Consider the following 21,442-nt stretch of genomic DNA (forward strand, 5'->3'; position numbering starts at 1 on the left):
AAGTAATACATACCTACATAGCAGGACAACACAGAGATAGATGTCACCTTGAGTTCTTTCCCTAACAGTGATACATGACACGAAATCTCTTTCTGGAACATGGATAAACTGTGTTGTTCTCCCCCAATGTCTCAATCCAATTGGTTCTCACCTTGCACAGCACACTGCTGCTACTACTTCCCATCAATATGGCTTCAGATTCCAATCTGTCAATTATGACATCTGTCCCCCCTGGCTATGTTTGTTAATGTGGAAACGCTGAGCTCCAACGTGACGTGAATCGGACTCCAAGTCACGCTGTAAGTATTTCTGTATAACTGGTTGGGTAAGTCCGTTCAGAGAGTACTGCGCCCAATAAAGCCATGCCTAGTACAGCACAGTGCCAACGGCCTTGCCGCAGTAGTAACACCGGTTCCAATTGAGGAGCTACTTGACTGAGAAGTAGCAGCTGCAAAACCGACAGCGACCGGGAGAGGGATGTGCTGACTGCATGCCTCTCTATACCTGCATCCAGTGAAGCCTAATGGCTGAGGATGACTCGGTGGTTGGTCGGTACCTTTGATCCATATGCAACCTGTTCACAGCCAGTGGTTGTAAGGCACAGCAGTGTTCAAACAACCTTTTAGATGGTGACAGATTTACCTTATTTTCTGGTAATTGGTTAAATTGCTGGAAATGTTTTATGGCGTAGACATTCTACAACTTGTGCTACATGGCATACAACATTGGCTACGTATTATAATTTACAAGTACTGAAAATAGTTATAATGCTGTAGCTCAATTACGTACATTTGGGAGAGCCATCGTAATTTTGCATACATTGGGAAGGCTGGGTTTGGGATGAAAATGAAAATAAGTAATAATGTACCACTAAATAGTTTAGATAAATATTATATTGATGTTCATTAATGGATACAAAATTTGTACAAAATGAGGATGAGTAGTTGGTTGGTCCATGTCAGTCCTTAACCATGGTAGGCGCCACCATAGGCCAGGGCGGGAGCGTAGGCAGCCCTAGCGACGGGGGCGGCGTAGGCAGCCCTGGCGATGGGAGCAGCGTAAGCCCTGGCGGGGGCGGCGACGGCCACGGGGGCGTGGGCAACGGCCAAGGGGGCGGCGGCGGCGGGGTGGGCGCCGGCCTCCTTGTGCACGACGGCGTTGAAGCCGTTGACGGGGTCAGCTGTGTAGTCGACGACGCGGATGGAGCCGTCGGGTTCGGCCAGGCTGTAGCTGCCCTGGACGACGTCTCCGCTGCGGCTCTCGTGCTGGGTCTTGGAGTCACCAGTGTGGGCGTCCTGGACGTTGTAGGCGAAGCTGTACTCGGGGTGCGGGTCGTACTCCACGGCGGCGGGGGCGGCAGCGACAGCTGGGGCGTAGGCCCTGGCTACGGGGGCGGCGTAGGCCCTAGCCACGGGGGCGGCGTAGCGAGCGATGGGGGCAGCATAGGCGGGGGCGGCGTATCCTCGGGAAGCCAGAGGTGCGCCAGGGGCGTAGACGGCGGGGGCGCCCAGGTAGCCGGCGCTTGCGATGGCCACCACCGCGGACAGAATGATGAACTGCCAGAGAAAGAGAACACTGTTATCATTCTTTCTATCATCTCAGTCTGAGATAAAAAGTGCCACTCCTTTGTATAGAACATAGGTTCCAGTATTGGTATGGCCTTGCAGAAAGTATCTGCAATATTCGTAAGTGGGAATGTGAAGTAAGGAAAAATTTGGCCAAAATAAAGTGGAGATTTTCTGCTGTATGAAGAGTCCATTCGAAGCAAAACAGCTAACGCAGGGACATGGCTCTTTGGAAACCGCTAATGAGCACTAGAACATACGCTGCAGATGTTATTCGAAGAAATATATAATTGTATCTGCATCCGTTGAATATAATACAAAATAATTCATTAATTCTTTTTTTTTTTTTTTTTTTTTTACAGAAAGGAAGTCCAGGTCGGTAACACTGCTTGTCAATGGCACCCATCCTTATTTAAATAGCAAAGCAACGCACTATATTAATGTATTCCAATTCTAAAAGTTTTTTAGATATCACTGCATAATGTAGTAATTGTGTTTCCTCTAAATAGCACGAATATCCATTGTTTCTTTGATAATCATCCTGGCTCAAGTAGCCTAAAAGTTAGACATGGAGGAACTTGGAATAATGTTTTAATAGACTATCTCATTATGATGTTACGAAAACAACAAAAAATTCGCCGTCTAAGACACGTCTGTCGTTCATTACCGTCCACTGTGTTCAATTCTTTTACGAGTATACGGGAAGTGAAAGTAAACTCAAATTAATTCTTGGCAAAGCCGTCGCCACGACGCCTGGTAAACACGAGAGTGCGCTGCTGCCGGCTGCCTCACCTTGCACGCCATGCTGCTGCTGTTGCTGTTTGCTGCTACGTTCCGCTGCTGTGTGCCTGCTTGGGCGGCGGTCACAGCTTATATAGCCACAGCCGGCGCCGCTTGGTCCCCCCCGCGGCGCCAAATTTTTGCCATTCACCGCGGTTAACCTGACCCCTGTCGCGCTTGTCGCGTGCGTACTTTCTACATTGCAAAAGGCAGTGGCGAGTGTCAGGAGACATAAAGAAAGTACAGATTACCTTTAATGTTTACTTTTTACGAGCAAATTTGAATAAAACATTGCAATTTGCGTTGCATTTTGCTCAAAATGTGGGGGAAGAAAATTTTAAAAATTAATTTTACACTCCGCCTCATATTTAACGTTATATGTATTGATACGTTAGTTCAAAGGAACAAAAAATACATGGTGGGTCTGAAAACTTCGGTAAATTGTCTCAGATAATAAAGGAAACAAAAGTTACAAACAAAATACTTTTACTGGTCTTGAAAAGTAATCACCATTTGCTACAACACACTTATGACATTTGTCGTAAGACTGTTGCAAACCGACAGCAAATGCATCTTGTGGAGTCGCTCGAAGCACCGTGGTCACGTGTTGTTGGATATTCGTGCCAGTACAGGAGATGAAACCTGGTACCGTCAGTACATTCCGTAGGCCATGCGAAAATCAGTGCATGGTCGGACACAAGGAAAATTACACTGTTCTCACGTATGTATTCCATATCCTTAGGCAATAAGAGGAACTTTGTAGAACAGAAAGAGCTGTGTATAAAAAGTGGACTCATTCGTCTACATAAATTCCCATGCCTTACAGTAACGCAAATTTTCGTTTCAGTACTGCTTCCGAGTTATATACGGATATGTAGAGGTAAACGGTGGTCATTCATAGGTGCAACTATTCTCTTGTTTTCCACATTCTTGTTGTACCGTTAACAAAAGGAACGTGAAATATTTCACAACCTGTGTATGTGATTCCAGTGTGACTCCCGTTTACTGAAGGGGATATAAAACTGTTGTTTGCTTAGTGACAGCAAAATAATTTAATAATTTGGAAAATCAGATACGCACGCAATTTGGGGATGATTCTCGAAAGAATCTTTACTCGCAGCACACAAAATGGATTTACTTCAGCGATAGAGATACGAACGGGTTATGCCCTTGTGCCGTATTTCATTGATTGTATTTAGTTTTGCGATCTAGAAAAAAATACCTGTCTCTCCTTAGATTGGCATGCAGGAGGCAGAGGGAATCTCTGATGAGCTGACTTGGGAAAACTATTATTCCTTTTATGTTTTGATCGTGGAATACTGCAAGCTCTTAAAAAGGGCGGTAATTATACTCGATTAATTATGACGTAATCTGCAAGAGACCATTTTGACACCGTCCAAGCCATCGAGGATCTAATCCGTTTTCACTTACCTCCTTCTACAGCCTCGAAGAATAAGCCATGGGACAATATTAAGTTTGTATACCGTTTTGTTCACTTGAATGATTATTATTAAATAATGGGCGGACATACTCCCATCTCCCCAAGTTCTCTTCAGCGATAAAAAGTAAAGATAACCGAATGTGACGAAACAAGATCAACCTTAACATATCTACAGTTTTTCAACAGAGATCATAATATTCCATCTGGAACCGAATTTATTTATTGGAACTCTTCAGTAGCTAGCTGTACTTAAAATTTGTACATTGCTTTTCCTAACATGTTTCTGTAGACTACCGGTGGCGACGTTCCCGATTATCAAGATTCAAATCCTAAACTGGGCACCCCGACTTAAGCAGTTTCCTAGATGCGACACGGCCTTTCGTTCTTAAGAACCTTCTTCCCTTCTTTCCTCCTTCTCTTGTTGGTGTATCAGGAAGGTTGAAACGTATTTGTTTTAAAAGTAAAGAAATATTTTTTAAAAACTTCAGAATTTGCTATGCTTAATATCAGTTGCAAGAGGAGAGCTAGTTCCAAGTTTTTAGGAGAGAAGGTACTTTCTATCTCCGCCTTGTTAAATTGATCATTTTCAATGTATCCGTTCTCAGGAAGCGTTAATAGTAGGACACTTAAATTTTTTCACATACATTTACATTGTTCGCCAAGAAGGTGACATTTTTAGGAGTAATATATTAAATTATAATTTCGAAAAAAATTTAATATTGACCCGTTTTGGGACGTATTTTTAAAATAAAAGACACTATAATAGAACTAGGAAGTCAAGAAAAATCTCACTTCATGCACCAATATTAAGACGACTGACTGTTAGAATTTCATTGCTCCGGGATAAGTGGTTTCAGAGAAAAGGCACATTTGGCTAGAAAAATAAGGAAGTTACAGGAAATTAAGTTTAAAATTTTATTGGACTTACAGTGTCTATAATATTTTCCTGCTATGCATTCATAATTTAAATTCACAGTTTCTTTCACCGCATCGCTAATAGATTATACTGTCACTGATTTGCAACCAGCAAGCAGTAAAGAATTATATTTCTGAAATATTGGAAGAAGACTTATCAGGTTCATAATGGCACATAAAGTGTTGACTTCATTCCAATGGTACGCATGCCACACACAAACCTAATATTACATTAATTGTGTTCTTTCTTCCAGGTCCGTCAGATCATTTTTTTGAAATCTTTGGAGGTCAGCCTCGGTATTTCTTTGCTTAGAAGCAAAAAAAAACCATGTGTTACTTATTACTTTAGGGAATAACTGAATAAGAGAACAAACAACTTCTGAAAGCTCAAAGCAGAGGAAAAAATATCCTTAGGCTTATGAATTAAGAGAAGTCATAGAGCAACCAGTGGGTGTGTTTCACTCTGCAAGCTGCCATTTAAAGTGGCATCTACGGCCTTTAAATAAGGATTTGGTCTAAAAAGCTTTTATATTCGTACGAAGAAAACTTCTAACCGTCATAATCAACAATAAAAAGATTAAGATTTTCATCATTTTCATCTGTGGTTTTCTTCCTAATTCTCATAATAGATCAGTTGCTCACTTGTTTCTGTCATTTATATCTTAAAGCTGGACCATCGCAAACTAAATATTTGAAGCACCTCAGCAGCACGCCTTGATGGGTTTTGCCTGGTACTGTTCTTTATACTGTTTCATCTCAGTACCACCCGGGAAAAACTGTGTTATCTGTAAATATGGACAATCATCATACCTAAGGATGCCAACCAAGTTCCAGGATGGCAAAAGGAGACTTCAGTAAGAGCGCAGCATCCCGCGTTAAGTGCTGAAGTTGCATCATCGCCGCCATCTAGCGAAGCTAGTGGAAACTGTCGGCTGCTCAGTTACTCTTCCTGAAGGAGTCTTAGGAAATTCACATTTCAAATGAATTCTGTTGTACGGACAGCTGTAGCCTGCAACGACATGAGGCAGATGAGGATGACCGACTGAAGAATTCTTTAATTTGCTACGATTCTCTGAGTGCCGTGGTCATAACTACCATTTAAATCTGAAAAACACCTGTTTCGAAAGAAAGCAACTGATTCAACTGTAGTGGTTACAATTTAAAAACAAATGGCGACAAATACGACATAAAACTATTTAAGATTCTTTTTCATATGCCTACTATACACTTTTTAATAGAAGGGTCATTTCGCGATTATGCAGTGATGTCATGCCCTAAGATAAGAAAAATTTATATTTTGTTCTGATTGAATAATCAAATGAAAATGAAGTGTGAAAATATATAACATGCTAGAAAAATTCTAATGTTTGACAATAGTTTACGGTTTCTTTTTATGCATTATGCTTCTGTACTCTATTCGAAATCATTTTAGAGCTGATACTTCAGCATGAGCACACGGACGCACGGAGCAGAGTTGTCTCCTGCAGAGAACGCAAAGCGTTATCTTTCATTTCATTTAACTCTCTCAAACTCGAAACAATTCAATGTACAAAGATGAAACTGACATCCCTGTGTCCTGTAAGAGCTGCACTGTATTTTATTTTTGTTTTATTTACTCGTTCGGCAACAATTTTTTTAAGATGATGCATGGAAATTTTACGAAAATAGATTTCCTGCTGATGTTAGCAAATTTTCATATTGCAAGAAACTTTTTGCTTTTGAATTTAAGTGAGCGTATTCTCCTAACAGAATCTTACAAATACGTTGGACCCTACATCTTCATTTGGTCCGAACCAGAACTCTGTCAGATACCTGCAAAATGCGGTAATTTGGACAAAATGTAGCCTTTTTGGTTTTATTACGATATGCAGATAGCTAGATTTATAATTGCCTCATTATTATTTGTTTTGAGCAGATTTTGTACTTATTTCTAACATAAAAAAATTATGAGCCCTAATCGAGGTAAGAATTCTTATAAGTTTGTAAAAAAGAATGATAGTGATACAAAATATTTTACCTCATTATTGCAGCAATTATCTACATCCAAATCTACATCTACGTTCTTACTCTGCTATTCACAATAAAGTGTCTAGCAGAGGGTTCAATGAACCACCTTCATGCTGTCTCTCTACCGTTATGTTGTAAACATTGCGACAGATCTCTTCTGTATGGCAACCACTGAATTTCTGTGATAAACTTTATTTTAACTCAGATGTGGAACAATATCCTTGTTATTAAGAGTCAAAATAAACGACAGTATAATGCAGTCACTTAAACTGCTAACTCCAAAGGTTCAGCTAACTTCGCCTGTGCATCATCTTTTGTGGTGACAATGGAAGAACCCCACTAACACTACTCTCTTTGTCATCACATATGCTTGAAGTGACACTGTCTTGTTTAATGACCTGTTCCCTCTCTTGGATTTTCTAAAATATCTTTATTTTACAATGTTTTACCATGATATGTATGTTTGTATGAATGGCGGCTTTCTTGCAGTCTTCAGTGATGACTCCTGACAGCTTCGTTCGCCAGTACTTCGACTGCAGAAAGAGAGGTTTTTGTTATTAATGGCAATGTAATTTTTAATTTAGGCCCTTACTAATGCTGCTGGCGTCGTCAGCAAGCCATAGTTTCTTTCTCCTACAACAGCTTGCAGCTACAGAAATGTTCGGAGTGAAAACCCACATTGTATTGAACTATAAACAGCAATGTGCAGTTGCCTGGAAAATGGCTTGCTACCTTAAGTGTGGCCAATAATTTGTTGAGTGTTGGATGTCCCTTTCTGGAGTAATAATCACTAACATGGCAACGTATCAGATCCACTGCAGATGAATCAATGCTAGTAACCCAGATATCCTTACAACGTATGTTGCCCATATTTTACAACTTCCTCTGTTTTCCTGTACATTTACTTGCCAATATTACAGCAGTATTTTTGTTTAAAATCAGACCTTCAGCAGTTATTTTGAACAACTTGTTAGTGGAGACAAGCCAGTCAACATAAAGTTTCTTGAAACAGGCGTGTAATGCCCAAGAATTTCTCTCTGCTGACCTTGCACGGATATCCCATGGGCAAGAGAGCGGCGTCGATCTGTAACTGAGATCAAAGTGGTATAAGAGTGAGAAGTGTTATATACACAGCCGTCAAAAGTAAAAGCCTCTTCGCTTTTATTTCCCGAAGCAGATAAGCTGAGTTGCAGTTCGCGCTCCCCTTAATCATCCATACTAATACTAATACTGATACATACTTTATACTATACTGTGCTAATACTTTCAATACTAATACTTACTAATAATATTAAAAATTCGAAAGTAACTCTGTCTGTTACGCTTTCACGACTAAAAAGCTGAACCAATTTTGATGAAATTTGATATGGAGGAAGCTTGAATGTTGAGGAAGAACATAGGCTAGTTTATAAGCTGTGTATTACCACATATTTATTCATTTGACGAATGTAACGCGAAATATGGATTAATAATTACCCTCTGAAAAAGTTATTAACTCTTTGACTTTAGAATTGTATTATGTTTGTGAAAGAGCTTTTATTGTTTGATATTTTCTACATAATACGGTTGAGCGTTTTCAATACAATACTTATACAATCTTCTATATGTTTAATCCATACTTCTATAGTAATATCAGTGACAAGCCGGTCACACCTTAGCCGATCAGCATATCGCTTGTGTTATGACTTCTAAGACGTGTATTGTTTCGCAACAACAGATCGAGACTGAGCGGTTTGCCTTTCTGACTCACAATCCAGGAGTACCTGGTTCGATTCCAGATGGGATCGGACTTTTTCCGCTCGTGACTGAGTGGGAGTGTTATCATTTTATCATCATCGACGCACAAGTCACATAAATGACGTCAAATGAAATACTTCCACGAAGCGCGTCGTGGCGACTGGTAAGTCCTCATGTAAGTTCTGCTCTTAGCCAAATTCGGAAAATAAAGAGCTGCTGCTACAATTGCCTTCTCAGGAACAGCTGCTACGCTGATCAGTTGTGGCCGAAAGTCGCATTCAGTACATATGCTGCCACTGAACTTAGCTCACGAAGATAATACCTAAACCAGCAACCGTGGACGGATGTTGCAAGAACGTAAACAGTTACTTTGGGTATACAATGTCTTAACAGACTCTGCCGTTAATAACTGAAGGTGCTCCGGAAGATGAAATAAATGCATGTTGAAAGGCGTCAACCTTACGATAACATGTTAAAAAATATAGTTCAACAACAAATATGCACTTGAAAATGCACAATGATACAGAATCATCATAATATGTGGGATGCTCTTCCGAAAATCGGCGAAGATCGTTCTGATACCGGTGCCAACGGCATTATTACGTTATATCGTGAATTCTGTAATATTGATCACAGTACATAAGAATTGTTGAACAGAGTGTATGGTGAACGGCAAGAAAACTTGGAAGTTAAAGTATGTTTTTGTGAAAGGGCAGTTTCGGCGCCAACAAATGAATTTGGAAGACTGCTAAATGAAGGAAAAAAAATTGTCACAAGTAGAACGAGATTTTGTAGAGTAGGAACTGTCAGAAGTGCCAATTGTCGGAAATGCCTTCTCATGAACTAAGTTTAAAGGTTGGTGTTTCAGTCCTCTTAAAGAGAAATCATGATACGAGCAGATCGTTTAACGATACGTGAGTAAAAATTACACATATATTGTTAGGGCTACTATAATTAGTAGCTCACCTAAAGTAGAAACTGTTTTGATTACACGAATCTCAATCAAACTAAAGGATTTGTCTTTTAAATTTAAAATATTACAACTCCCACCTAAAACGCTTTTGGATAGACCATAAATAAATCCGAATGGCATATACTTACTCAAAGTTGCCGGTGTGCTTTTCGAAAGAATGTGTTTTTATCACAGACAGCTCTATGTGGCGTGCTCACGTTTATCCAGCCCATGAAATACGTAAGTTCTTGCAAAAGAGGGCTATACCAAAAACATTGTCTATGCAACAGTGTTAGAATCTTCCAATAAATACATGGTACGAAAGAAACATTTTAATATTTTAACTAAAATTCAAAATACGACAAAAAGATTGAAACACATTCATTATGTACCTACATACCAGCAGACAAATTTGTTTTCGTACACACATAGTTATCTACACCACTATCTATCCAGATATTTATAAATAACCGGTATACTTCCTCATCACCACTTATCATAACGGAATTACTAAGGTGCGAGCGCAGCTGTGGATAACAGCTAGTAAACTATATTTTACAGAAGCTGAAATTTGTTTTACGAGCCATGAGATTTGATGAATGAATTTCTACTGTTTTCGGCTGGTAATGTATGTACTTATAACACTTGTCATTACGTTAATTTCGTCTTGCAACTGCATGCTTATTTAGAGCTTCGGCCACGTGACCACTACCTTCCTCAACGAAAGTATTCATAAAACATCCACCATTCATCTTTTTTATTCAAATTTCACTTACATACATTTTAAATGCTGGATAAATCGTCATGGTTTGCGCCCTCATAGTAAAATGTTTAAATCTACATTTAACAGTGATAAACGACTTTATGCATTTATTGCTACATACAACACTGCAGCATAACTCTTGTCAAAACATCTGAAACTAATCAGCGTTACTATGGTTTGAACTCTGAAACAAAAATCTGCGACACCACAATAAACAGCTTCGCATGTTTCACAACATTCCATTAATAAATTTCATACTGCGCAGAATGGAAACAACATTTACGTTGAAACAGCTCCTTGGTGTATATTTGTTAAATGTTAAACAAAGGTTGTCTAATCATGGAAGAAGTCGTAGAAAGTAGGGTTCATAAATGGAAATCGATTTCACAAATTACTAAATTTTTATTTACATTTAAAGACCACATGGGATCTTACTCCAGGTTTTCTCCTGGAAAACAGAAACACAAAAAATTAACTCGAAAAATTGAAGCTAATAATGTGGGAATTTGATGGACATCATTAGGAAGACTGATAGAAGAATAAATTACCGTTCCTTATCCGCACAAGTCACATTGTCAAAAAAACAAGAGAAATGCCCCAACGAATTTTGCATCCAAGGTGCACAAACAACAAGGTAAATGCGAGTTTCTCATACTCTGAGACATTAAACTAATACACCATGCTATAGCAAAAAATGACGCTTAAATCTTCAAACAGTCGGCATGGGAAGACAACCAGGAAACGAAAGATCCGTATTCAGAGTTCTCTGTTCTCAGTCCAAACTCTGTTTGGAGAGCTGACAGTAAGGGTGTAGCCATTGTCATCGAGCGAAAGTGTCTCAAAGCATGAAAATAGAGTGTAGAAAATAGTTTGGAGCCTGATACGGCGCACAAACAATTTCTAATGGTGGTACCGGTCTTTGTTGAGTTGTATACACAGTGTCTAACAAGGAACGTAATGCACAGCATCAGCTGGACAGTAATAGAGTCGAGATGGGGCGAAATTTCTCAGGTTTCATGGGAACGGAAGGGTAGGATTCTTGTTGACGTCTGTGCCGTATACGTACTTGTCACATCTCAAGCGGGCACATGGGGGCTAAGGCACCCCTGCGACCGCACGTTAAAGATTAACGCCCGGAAATCGCAACTTCAGGACACAGCGAGTTTTATGCGTCTTTGCTACAGCGCATACGGAGATGCCACGGTTCTAGAAGGGACAAATCAGCGCCTGAAATTCCTTTGGCGCGAAGGGGTGAGTCCGTCCAGCCAGAGCATACCAGCAGGACAGAAACCGGATGCTTGCTCTTCGCGCGATGACGCATAAAAGTGAAGTATTTTGTGGAAAGATTATACAGAATCGAGCCAGAGCCATCACGTCACTGGGACGTGTATGCGTGTAAGCAAAGTTACCGTGGTTGAAATACGAGGGTGAGTCAAATGAAACCCGTAAATATTTTTTTTAATATTATTTATTGTGCAGAAGTGGTACAGAGCTGTATGACTTTTCAACATAATCTCCCCCACGTTCAATGCAAGTCTTCCAGCGCTTACAAAGTGCATAAATTCCTTTAGAAAAAAATTCTTTTGTTAGTCCGCGCAACCGCTCATACACCGCATGGCGTACCTCTTCATCAGAATGGAACTTCTTTCCTCACATTGCGTCTTTGAGTGGTCCAAACATATGTAAATCACTTGGGGCAAAGTCTGGTGAGTACGGTGGATGAGGGCACTCAAAATGCAGATCTGTGATTTTGCAACAGTTGCACGGGCAGTGTGGGGCCTTGCATTGTCATGTTGCAAAAGGACACTTGCTGACAGCAATCCACGTCGCTTTGATTTGATTGCAGGACGCAAATGATTTTTTAGGAGATCTGTGTATGATGCACTGGTGACAGTGGTCCCTTTAGCCATGTAATGCTCCAAAAGAGAGCCATCATAACCTTCCCTGCTGATGGTTCTGTTCAAAACTTCTTTGGTTTTGGTGATGATGAATGGCGCCATTCCTTGCTCGCTCTCTTCGTTTCCGGTTGATGGCAGTGAACCCAGGTTTCGTCCCCAGTAATTATTCTTGCAACGAAGCCATCACCTTCTCGTTCAAAGTGCCGAAGAAGTTCTTCACAAGCATCAACACGTCGTTCTCTCATTTCAGGAGTCAGCTGCCGTGGCACCCATCTTGCAGACACTTTGTGAAACTGGAGAACATCATGCACTATGTGGTGTGCTGACCCACGACTAATATGTAAACATGCTGCAACGTCATTCAGTGTCACTCGGCGGTTTTCCTTCACTATGGCTTCAACCGCTGCAATGTCCTGTGGAGTCACAACTCGTTGTGTCTGACCTTGACGAGGAGCATCTTCTACTGAAGTCACACGATTTGCGAACTTCCTACGCCATTCATAGACTTGCTACTGTGACAAATATGCATCACCGTACTGAACCTTCATTCGTCGATGAATTTCCATAGGCTTCACACCTTCACTACGCAAAAACCGAATAACAGAACGCTGTTCTTCCCTGGTGCAAGTCGCAAGTGGGGCTGCCATCTTTATACTGATACTGCGACGGTATGAGTGCATTTTCACTATGTTGCCACCTACAGGCCATTCTGCACGCTGTTTGTAAAACGCTTACCAACTTACAGGGTAACGGCGAGAAATTTCGACTTGTTATTGCAAATTTAAGGTTTTCATTTGACTCACCCTCGTAATATGGTCAACTCGTATAATCTCGAGATATATATGTGCAGGAAACTGTAGTGTGAGTGCGCCCAGAATCAGTGGGGACAATATATTTTAATTTAAGGTGTAATAAATTGACTATGTCGTACAAAAATGTTAATATATTACGACCTTTTCATTATTGTTAGAATATTTTGGAAGGAAATGAATTACAGAACAGTGTCGGAGTGTAGGGCATGTGACGTAGCCTCACAGTCAGAACTTTCGTTATCGGTGCTTGTGCTTTTGCAGTAAGTTTGCCCTTCAAAACTGTCGACTGAGGAATGAATGTCCGATGCTTAATTTTCCAACCAGCCAGACTAGGGCAAATAATAATCAACAATAAATCAATAAATAGTATGGAGGGTGGCTTATAGAACCTTCCTAGATCTATCACCCAACCTGAGGCAGGCTTCTCCATCGCTGGAATAGAAATCATGTGTTGTCCCCACATTGGCATCCTTGCCTGAGTACCTTACAGCCACCATCGAACAAATTGTGCTGCCCACTCTAAATATTGAATAAATGTAACTGAACTGATACAGGATCGTAAAACGATCTCCACCAGTTATGTTCCTCATCAGCGTAGGAATTGGCTGGATCTTAGACTGAAATTCTTATGCTGGCTTTATAAAGTGTTTTCATATCGGTAAATCGTAATTTAGGCATATTTCTCATATTACTCAAAATATTGTTTATAACTATTAGTACATTTGATTAATAATAAATGTGATTTGTCTTCATTGCTGTATCATGAGCTTTTGAAAGACAGGTTATTTGTATACTTTGCGTGACTGCTTCAGTTGTTATGAATTTTATAAAGAATAACAGTTATAACCGTTAGTAAGTTTATAAATAATATGTTTAAAAACACTATTCTGGATTAAATCTCACTTTGGCATGGAAAGGGGTGAATTATGCTACCACAAAAATCTCTGGTCATTTGCCAAATAGTATTAAGAGTAAAAGCAAATTAAAAGAATTTTTGAATGACAACTCTTTCTACTCAACAGATGAATCCTTAGATATGAGGTAATAACAGTAAAAAAATAAAAATTAATTTAAAAAATTAATTAATTATTTTGTGTAAATAAAACTTATGTTAAAGCGACACGTTCCACATCATTATGAAATGTCATATTCATGATCTATGGAACAAGGATTAAAGTATTATGTACGTATGTATATATGTATGTATGGATTAATTTTCAAGGAGCTCGTCTCACCATCACTATTCATAAGTTGTGATTAGTTATTTTGTAACATGACTGTAATTCATTTTACTTAATGCAGTTTTGTCAAATAAATATATGATTGGAGACTAGCAGTTATATCATACGGATTGTTGATGATTTACAGCAGTAACCAGCGAGGAACTGCTTTTAGGTTACTTTATTCAAAACAAACCGTCACCAGTTTCGAATTAATACATTTAATCATCAGACGGTTTTCATGCTTTTGTCAAGACACATGTTATAATGGTATAGAAGTGAATTTGCCGTGAAATAAACACTAATTCACAGAAGTTGTAAGCGCGTAACGAAGATGGTTGAACTATAAACTTGTGTCGGTTTGCAACTTACGTGAAATACCCATCCTGGAACATTTGTTTCGCACAGCTTTTCTCCAATGAAACATATTCATATAGTTTTTGGTATTATTTTGCTTATACTCGTTTTCATTATTAAGTGTTTTTGTTGGGTCACAAAACAAATTATCAATCCACGTCACGTGTTTTGACTTGCTTGCAATATATGAAAAGTACGTGAATGTCAAAGATGCTGCAGTAGATTTGAAAGTTCACTTACAAAGACTCTTTATGGAAGGGACGACATAATGTTGATTCCAATATGACGAACTAGAATGTCACTTATTTTATGAAAAGATAGGGGAACTCAGCAGAAATTTCCCACTCTTGGTGTACAAATGCATATTAACAACAAATATATGGTGGTACTCCTCTGGATCAGTGTCTCCTCAATTGACCAGGCTCTTTGCACCACGCATGGTGGCAGGGCAACTCATTCAACTGGATTCGCCAAAATTTTGGAAAAAAAATAATCGAACTTTCTATGCTGGCGAGGCAGCACCACGGCATCCTGTCCTTTGAAGTATGTACAGAAAAGGCAAATGTCATACTCAATTAATTCCTGAAAACGGCAGTGGTGGCACGGTGTCCTCTGCTTTGAACGAGAGCAAATACCGGCTCTACCATCAAAAGCACAGAGCCGGCCGCAGGCCAACTTCTTCAAAAACTGCCTAACTCCCCAGGGATGCTCGCCTTCTGCCGACAAACAGGACCTAAGACCACACTAAGTAAGAGTGCATCTACCTATCAAGAAAAACACAAATTTTTGGTCCCAGGCGCATACGTCCAGTACACTCAATAACGTAACCACACAATAATATCAGTAAATGAAACAATATTGCGTAGTAATATGGGACAGTCATGTCACACAGTGATAAATTACAAAGATGGCCTTCCAGGAAAGGAAGCGTACATTACTGTTATATTAAATCAATAAATATTTAACATTAAACATAGGGCATTAAATAGAGATAAACTTGAGTCTTAGCAAATAATGGCATTACAGTCTTATTTAATAATTTGGTAGGTAAATACCGGCTCTACCATCAAAAGCACAGAGCAGGCCAACTTCTTCAAAAACTGCCTAACTCCCCAGGGATGCTCACCTTCTGCCGACAAACAGGACCTAAGACCACACTAAGTAAGAGTGCATCTACCTATCAAGAAAAACACAAATTTTTGGTCCCAGGCGCATACGTCCAGTACACTCAATAACGTAACCACACAATAATATCAGTAAATGAAACAATATTGCATAGTAATATGGGACAGTCATGTCACACAGTGATTAATTACAAAGATGGCCTTCCAGGAAAGGAAGCGTACATTACTGTTACATTAAATCAATACATATTTAACATTATACATAGGGCATTAAATAGAGATAAACTTGAGTCTTAGCGAATAATGGCATTACAGTCTTATTTAATAATTTAGTAGGTAAACAAATATGGATAAAAGAGAATGCAAAAACCTCATGTGCTAATTGAACATTGCAGACGACAGCACATTACAATTTATTAAAATTTAGTGCCATGCACAAAATTGTCTTTAGAAGACAGATACAATGTTATTAGATTTATTACCAGACCTGCAGATAGGTAAAGAAGCTTTACCTATATTGAAGTGTGGAAAGCACTATCTGGAAGTTTTTCAGGAAAGGAGTACTAGCCAACTCGTTAAGGATATGGGCAGAGGAGCCTTTTGTGTGTGTGTGTGTGTGTGTGTGTGTGTGTGTGTGTGTGTGTGTGTGTGTGTGTCTGTGTATGTGTATATGTGTATGTGTATTTCTGTTTCTATTGTTATCCCATCCATAGGCTCACTATATGGACAGAGGAGACTTTTGTGTATGTGTGTGTGTGTGTGTGTGTGTGTGTGTGTGTTTGTGTTTGTGTTTCTATTTCTACTGTTATCCCGTACACAGGCCCACTATTATACCCAACAGCAAACGTTTTAATGAAAAGAATATTAAAATCTTCCTGCTTATTGCTGGCCTCCCACATTAGCTCTTCATATTCACAAAGCTGATTCTCTTTCTCCAAAAGCTGCTTTAATTTTCTTGTAGCCAGCGTCTATGCTTCCTCCAGTTACACATGCATTTACAGCCTTGCACTTATCCTTCAGCTATGAGTGCTTAGCTATTTTGAATCCTATCACAATATCGTATTTTAGGCGTCTACTTTAATTTCTGCATTTTATAGTTTCTTCTTTCACAAATGTTTCTTGTGTTATCCTTTTCTTTTCTTCTATTTGGTTTTCCACTGCCTTCAACATTTGATCTCTCAAAGTTACCCAGTCGTCTTTATTGCATTTCTCTCCCCTGTGCCCGCAAATTGTTGCCTAATGGTCCCTTTGAAACTCTCAATAACGTTTGGTTTTTCAATTTATACAGATCTCATCTCCTCAATTTTTTGTCTTTCTGCAATTTCTGCAGTTCATAGCCAATAAATTATGGCTAAAATCAGCATTTGCACCTAAACTGTCTTACAGTTTAAATCTAATTTCGGAACTTTCCTTGCCGTTATACAATGGATCTGAAACTTTTCGGTGAGCCCAGGTCTCTGCCCCATATACAGACTTCTTTCATGATTCTGAAATAAAGTGTTAGCAATTATGAAATTACACTCTGCGCAAATTCAACCATGCAGCTTCCCCTTTCCATTCTTTCTCCCAGCCCATGTTCTGTTACGGTTTTTCGTTCTCTCTTTGTTCCTATTATCCAAATAATTTCTTGAATCAAATTACATTTTCGTATCCTTTAATTACATGAATAATTCCTTTTATCTGATGATAGATTGTTTCAATCTCTTCCTCGTCAGCAGAGCTAGTAGACATCAGAACTTGTACTACTTTTGTGGGTATTAGCTTCCTGCGTGTTTTGAATACGATGATGCATTTGTGATGTTCATAATAGCTTACATGTATTATTTTCTTTATATTATTACATCTATTTTTGCAGCACCCTAGTTTGACTTTGCACATTTAACCCTGTACTGACCTGACCAGAAGTCTTGTTCTTCTTGACAATGCGCTTCACTGACTCCCATTATTCTAACTTCTACTGTCCATTTCCCTTTTTAAGTTCTCTAACTTATATAGCTCATTAAGAGACCTTACCTTCTATGCACCGGCACTGATATACGTCAGCAGACAATATGATTTACTACGACCTCCCTTCTAATAGGACTGAGTCATCCGCCTGTACGGAAACTAAGTTTGTCTCTGCTTACTATACCACCCTTCTCTTGGCCCCTCACAGCATTGAGATCGATTTTCAATTCCGTCACTTGCTGAAGCAACTGGCTGATAGTCGCCTTTTGTTTGGGAGCTTTCTTTATTCGTGTCAAAGGTATAGATTACAAGGGAGGCAACAAAAAGCTTAACAGTTATAAATACGTGCGCATGGACCATAGACATTAACACATTTAAATGTGGAAATAGTCAAACATGACAGTAATTAAATCACTTTCAACTCCAGGTGGGCTGCGTCCAAGCATTAGAATTTGTACATGAGTAAAAAGTCAAATACATTTTTGGGTAGAGGAATTAACAAACAAATTAATTTTTTTCACCGACAAACGGAATAAGTCCAAGTCGTTAGAGCTGCCCAGCATTAGATCTTGTTCGGTGCCTGATGATGGGCACAAATGGCAGCTGTGCAGTTGAGACATTGTCTCTTCCTCCCCACACCCACAGGCTGAGGGTCCACTAATATATCCCCAATTTTCATGATTTGCTGTACACCAACCAACACCAGATTCGCAATCTGTTGAGTTCTCATGATGGCCAGGATGTAGTTTTTCTTTAGTTTTTCTGCACCATAGAGGGACATTCTCTACTCTGTTGCCGGCCGAAGTGGCCGTGCGGTTAAAGGCGCTGCAGTCTGGAACCGCAAGATCGCTACGGTCGCAGGTTCGAATCCTGCCTCGGGCATGGATGTTTGTGATGTCCTTAGGTTAGTTAGGTTTAACTAGTTCTAAGTTCTAGGGGACTAATGACCTCAGTAGTTAAGTCCCATAGTGCTCAGAGCCATTTGAACCATTTTCTACTCTGTTTTCCCGCATGTCTAGCCTTTGGGTTGTATTGTTGTTGTTGACATAGACTCATACAAAGTTCTTTCTCGACTTCAAATGTGACGATGCTGGGCAGAGGTCAAACAGAGGGTGAATATCAGAGGTCAAAGCTCTACATCCCTCTGCTTGGGAGCTGCTTCACGCCAGATGTATGGCGGAGCTATGCCTGCTAGAGCATGTAGCTGCTCAACTTTAATTGATCTGAAACATCCATTGATCATGTGACACGTCTCATTCAGATCGTTGTCCACCAGCCTAGCATGGCAGGAATTGTGTTAGACAGTCCCTGCCTACTCACCCGCAGAACAGCATAACACCAATTCAGCAGTCCGGATAGTGGCTGGATGTGCACCCCAGTTAGATCCTCTCAGTTTCCGTATGATATTGTTCCTTGCAGATGTTCATCTTATGGCAATGCGAGTCTAAGGTGCAGTCCAAGGTCCTCCCAAGGTATTTTGGAGAAAAGGAATGTCCGAATTGAGTGCAATTCCATGATGTATTTAGTTGCTGATTGGCTTGTCTGCTTTTTGTGTGGAAAGCATAGACTTGCATTGTGGTAGGATTAGACGTTAGATAATTTTTGTAGACCCGTCCTAGTTCTTCCAAAGCTTCAGACAGGTTATTATCAGCATTATGGAAGTTCTTTCCATGGGTGGCCAACGCGAGACTACCCACATACAGAAAACTTTTAGAGAGTATAGCGACCAGGATACTACCCTTGGGTAGCCCATTTCTCTGTACCTTCATCTACTGTGCCGTCGTTGAAACTCCATGCAGAAATTCCTGTTGCTAGGGAAGTTGCCAATTAGGGTAGTTAAAATAGAGTCATTAGTGATGTCGTAGAATTTTTTCAGGAATAATTTATGGCTTTCAGTGTCGTACGGAACAGAAGGTTAACAAAGGCCACACCGGTGATTATATGTGATTCAAAACTATCTTCGATGTACTAGGTAAGACAGAGGATCCGTGAAGTGCAGTTTTTACCAGGTCTAAAACCAGCCTGTTGAGGTGTGATCGCAAAATCATTTGCTCCTGCCAAGCGGTTCTGGAGTATCCCTTATATACTCTAAATCGCGTGTTATATACAACCAGTCATTAACGTCGGCCTTAACTCTCCTTATTGAGCACAGAATCAAAGTTACAGTATTTAGCACACCAGGAAAAGTCACAGTTCAAATGGTTCAAATGGCTCTGAGCACTATGGGACTCAACTGCTGAGGTCATTAGTCCCCTAGAACTTAGAACTAGTTAAACCTAACTAACCTAAGGACATCACACACATCCATGCCCGAGGCAGGATTCGAACCTGCGACCGTAGCGGTCTTGCGGTTCCAGACTGCAGCGCCTTTAACCGCACGGCCACTTCGGCCGGCAAAGTCACAGTACTCAAGGCCAATACAGCACCTACTTCACCAAAATAATCAGCCATGATGTATCTGGCTGGTCCAACACTCCCCACAAACGCGCAACGTTCCCACCCATTGACGCCCTCTGATGTTCCATTCGAAAATTAATTGGACTCACCTAATCTGGTTCAAGCCAATGCAGCGACAGGGATGCAACCACTTGGTTCTGTCTTCCTGCAACATAATGGAACAAGAGTGCATCTTCGCACAACCAAATACTAAACACCTTAACTACATATAGTACATTATGAATGTTACTGTTACATCCTACAAGGGGACTCAGAGCACAACCGCGCTCTGCTACCGGTGATATGCGTTAGTTTAAGTTAAATACACTGAAGAGCCAAAGAAATTGGTAAACTTGCCTAACATCATGTAGGGCCCTCGCGAGCACGCAGAAGTACCACAGCAGAACTTGGCATGGGTTCGACTAATGACTGCAGAAGTGCCGGAGGCAACTGGCACCATGAATCCTGCAAGGTTGCCCATAAATGCGTAAGAGTACGAGGCGGTGAAGATCTCTTCTGAACAGCAAGTTGCAACGCATCACAGATATGCTCAATAATGTTCATGTCTGGGGAGTTTGGTGGCCAGCGGAAGTGTTTAAACTCAGAAGAGTGTTCCTGGAGCCACTCTGTAGCAATTCTGGACGTGTGTGGTGTCACATTGTCCTGCTGGAATTGCCCAAGTCCTTCCATAGGGACAATGGACATGAATGGGTGCAGATGGCCAGTAAGTACGTGTCACCTGTCAGAGTCGTATGTAGACGTATCAGGAGTCCCATATGACTCCGACTGCACATCTCCAACAACGTTACAGAGCCTCCATGTGCTTGAACAGTGCCCTGCAGACATGCAGGTCCCATGGATTCATAAGGTTGTCTCCATACCTGTACACATCCATCCACTCGATACAATTTGAAACGAGACTCGTGCGACTAGGCAACATGTTTCCAGTCATCAAGAATCCAGTGTCAGTACTGAGGGGCCCAGACGAAGCGTAACGCTTTGTGTCGTGCAGTCATCAAGCGTACACGAGTGGGCCTTCGGCTCCAAAAAGCCCAAGTCGATGATGTTTCGATGAATGTTTCGTACGCTGACTCTTGTTGACGTCCCAGCATTGAAATGTGCAGCAATATGCGGAAGGGCTACACTTCTTCCATGTTGAACGATTCTCTTCTGTCATCATTGGTCCCGTTCTTGCAGGATCTTTTTCCGGCCGCAGCTATGTCGGAGATTTGATGTTTTACCGGATTCCTGATACTCATGGTACCCTCGTGAAATGGCTGCGTGGGAAAATCCCCACTTCATCACTACCTCGGAGATGCTGTGAACCATATACATATATACTATACTATAACACCACGTTCAATCTCACTTAAATCTTGATAACCTGCCATTGTAGCAGCAGTAACCGATGTAACTGCGCCAGACACTTTGTAACCTCCCCCTTACTAATCGCCCTTTCCTGCTTGCGATATGACATACGACCGTGGA

General features: G+C 40.5%; 1 protein-coding gene across 1 annotated transcript; it reads right to left on the reverse strand.

Annotated features, from left to right (window-relative positions):
* Positions 1-965: 965 nt before the first annotated feature.
* On the reverse strand, positions 966-20,147 carry LOC124775400 (cuticle protein 18.6-like). The gene is made up of 2 exons (XM_047250234.1): positions 20,065-20,147; positions 966-1,575 (listed from the first exon to the last, which is right to left on the reverse strand). Exons 1-2 carry the CDS (start codon positions 20,145-20,147, stop codon positions 966-968), a joined length of 693 nt encoding a protein of 230 aa, XP_047106190.1.
* Between the last annotated feature and the right edge of the window lie 1,295 nt (positions 20,148-21,442).

The sequence above is a fragment of the Schistocerca piceifrons genome, chromosome 2 (genome assembly GCF_021461385.2).
Source record: "Schistocerca piceifrons isolate TAMUIC-IGC-003096 chromosome 2, iqSchPice1.1, whole genome shotgun sequence".
Lineage (NCBI taxonomy): Eukaryota > Metazoa > Arthropoda > Insecta > Orthoptera > Acrididae > Schistocerca > Schistocerca piceifrons.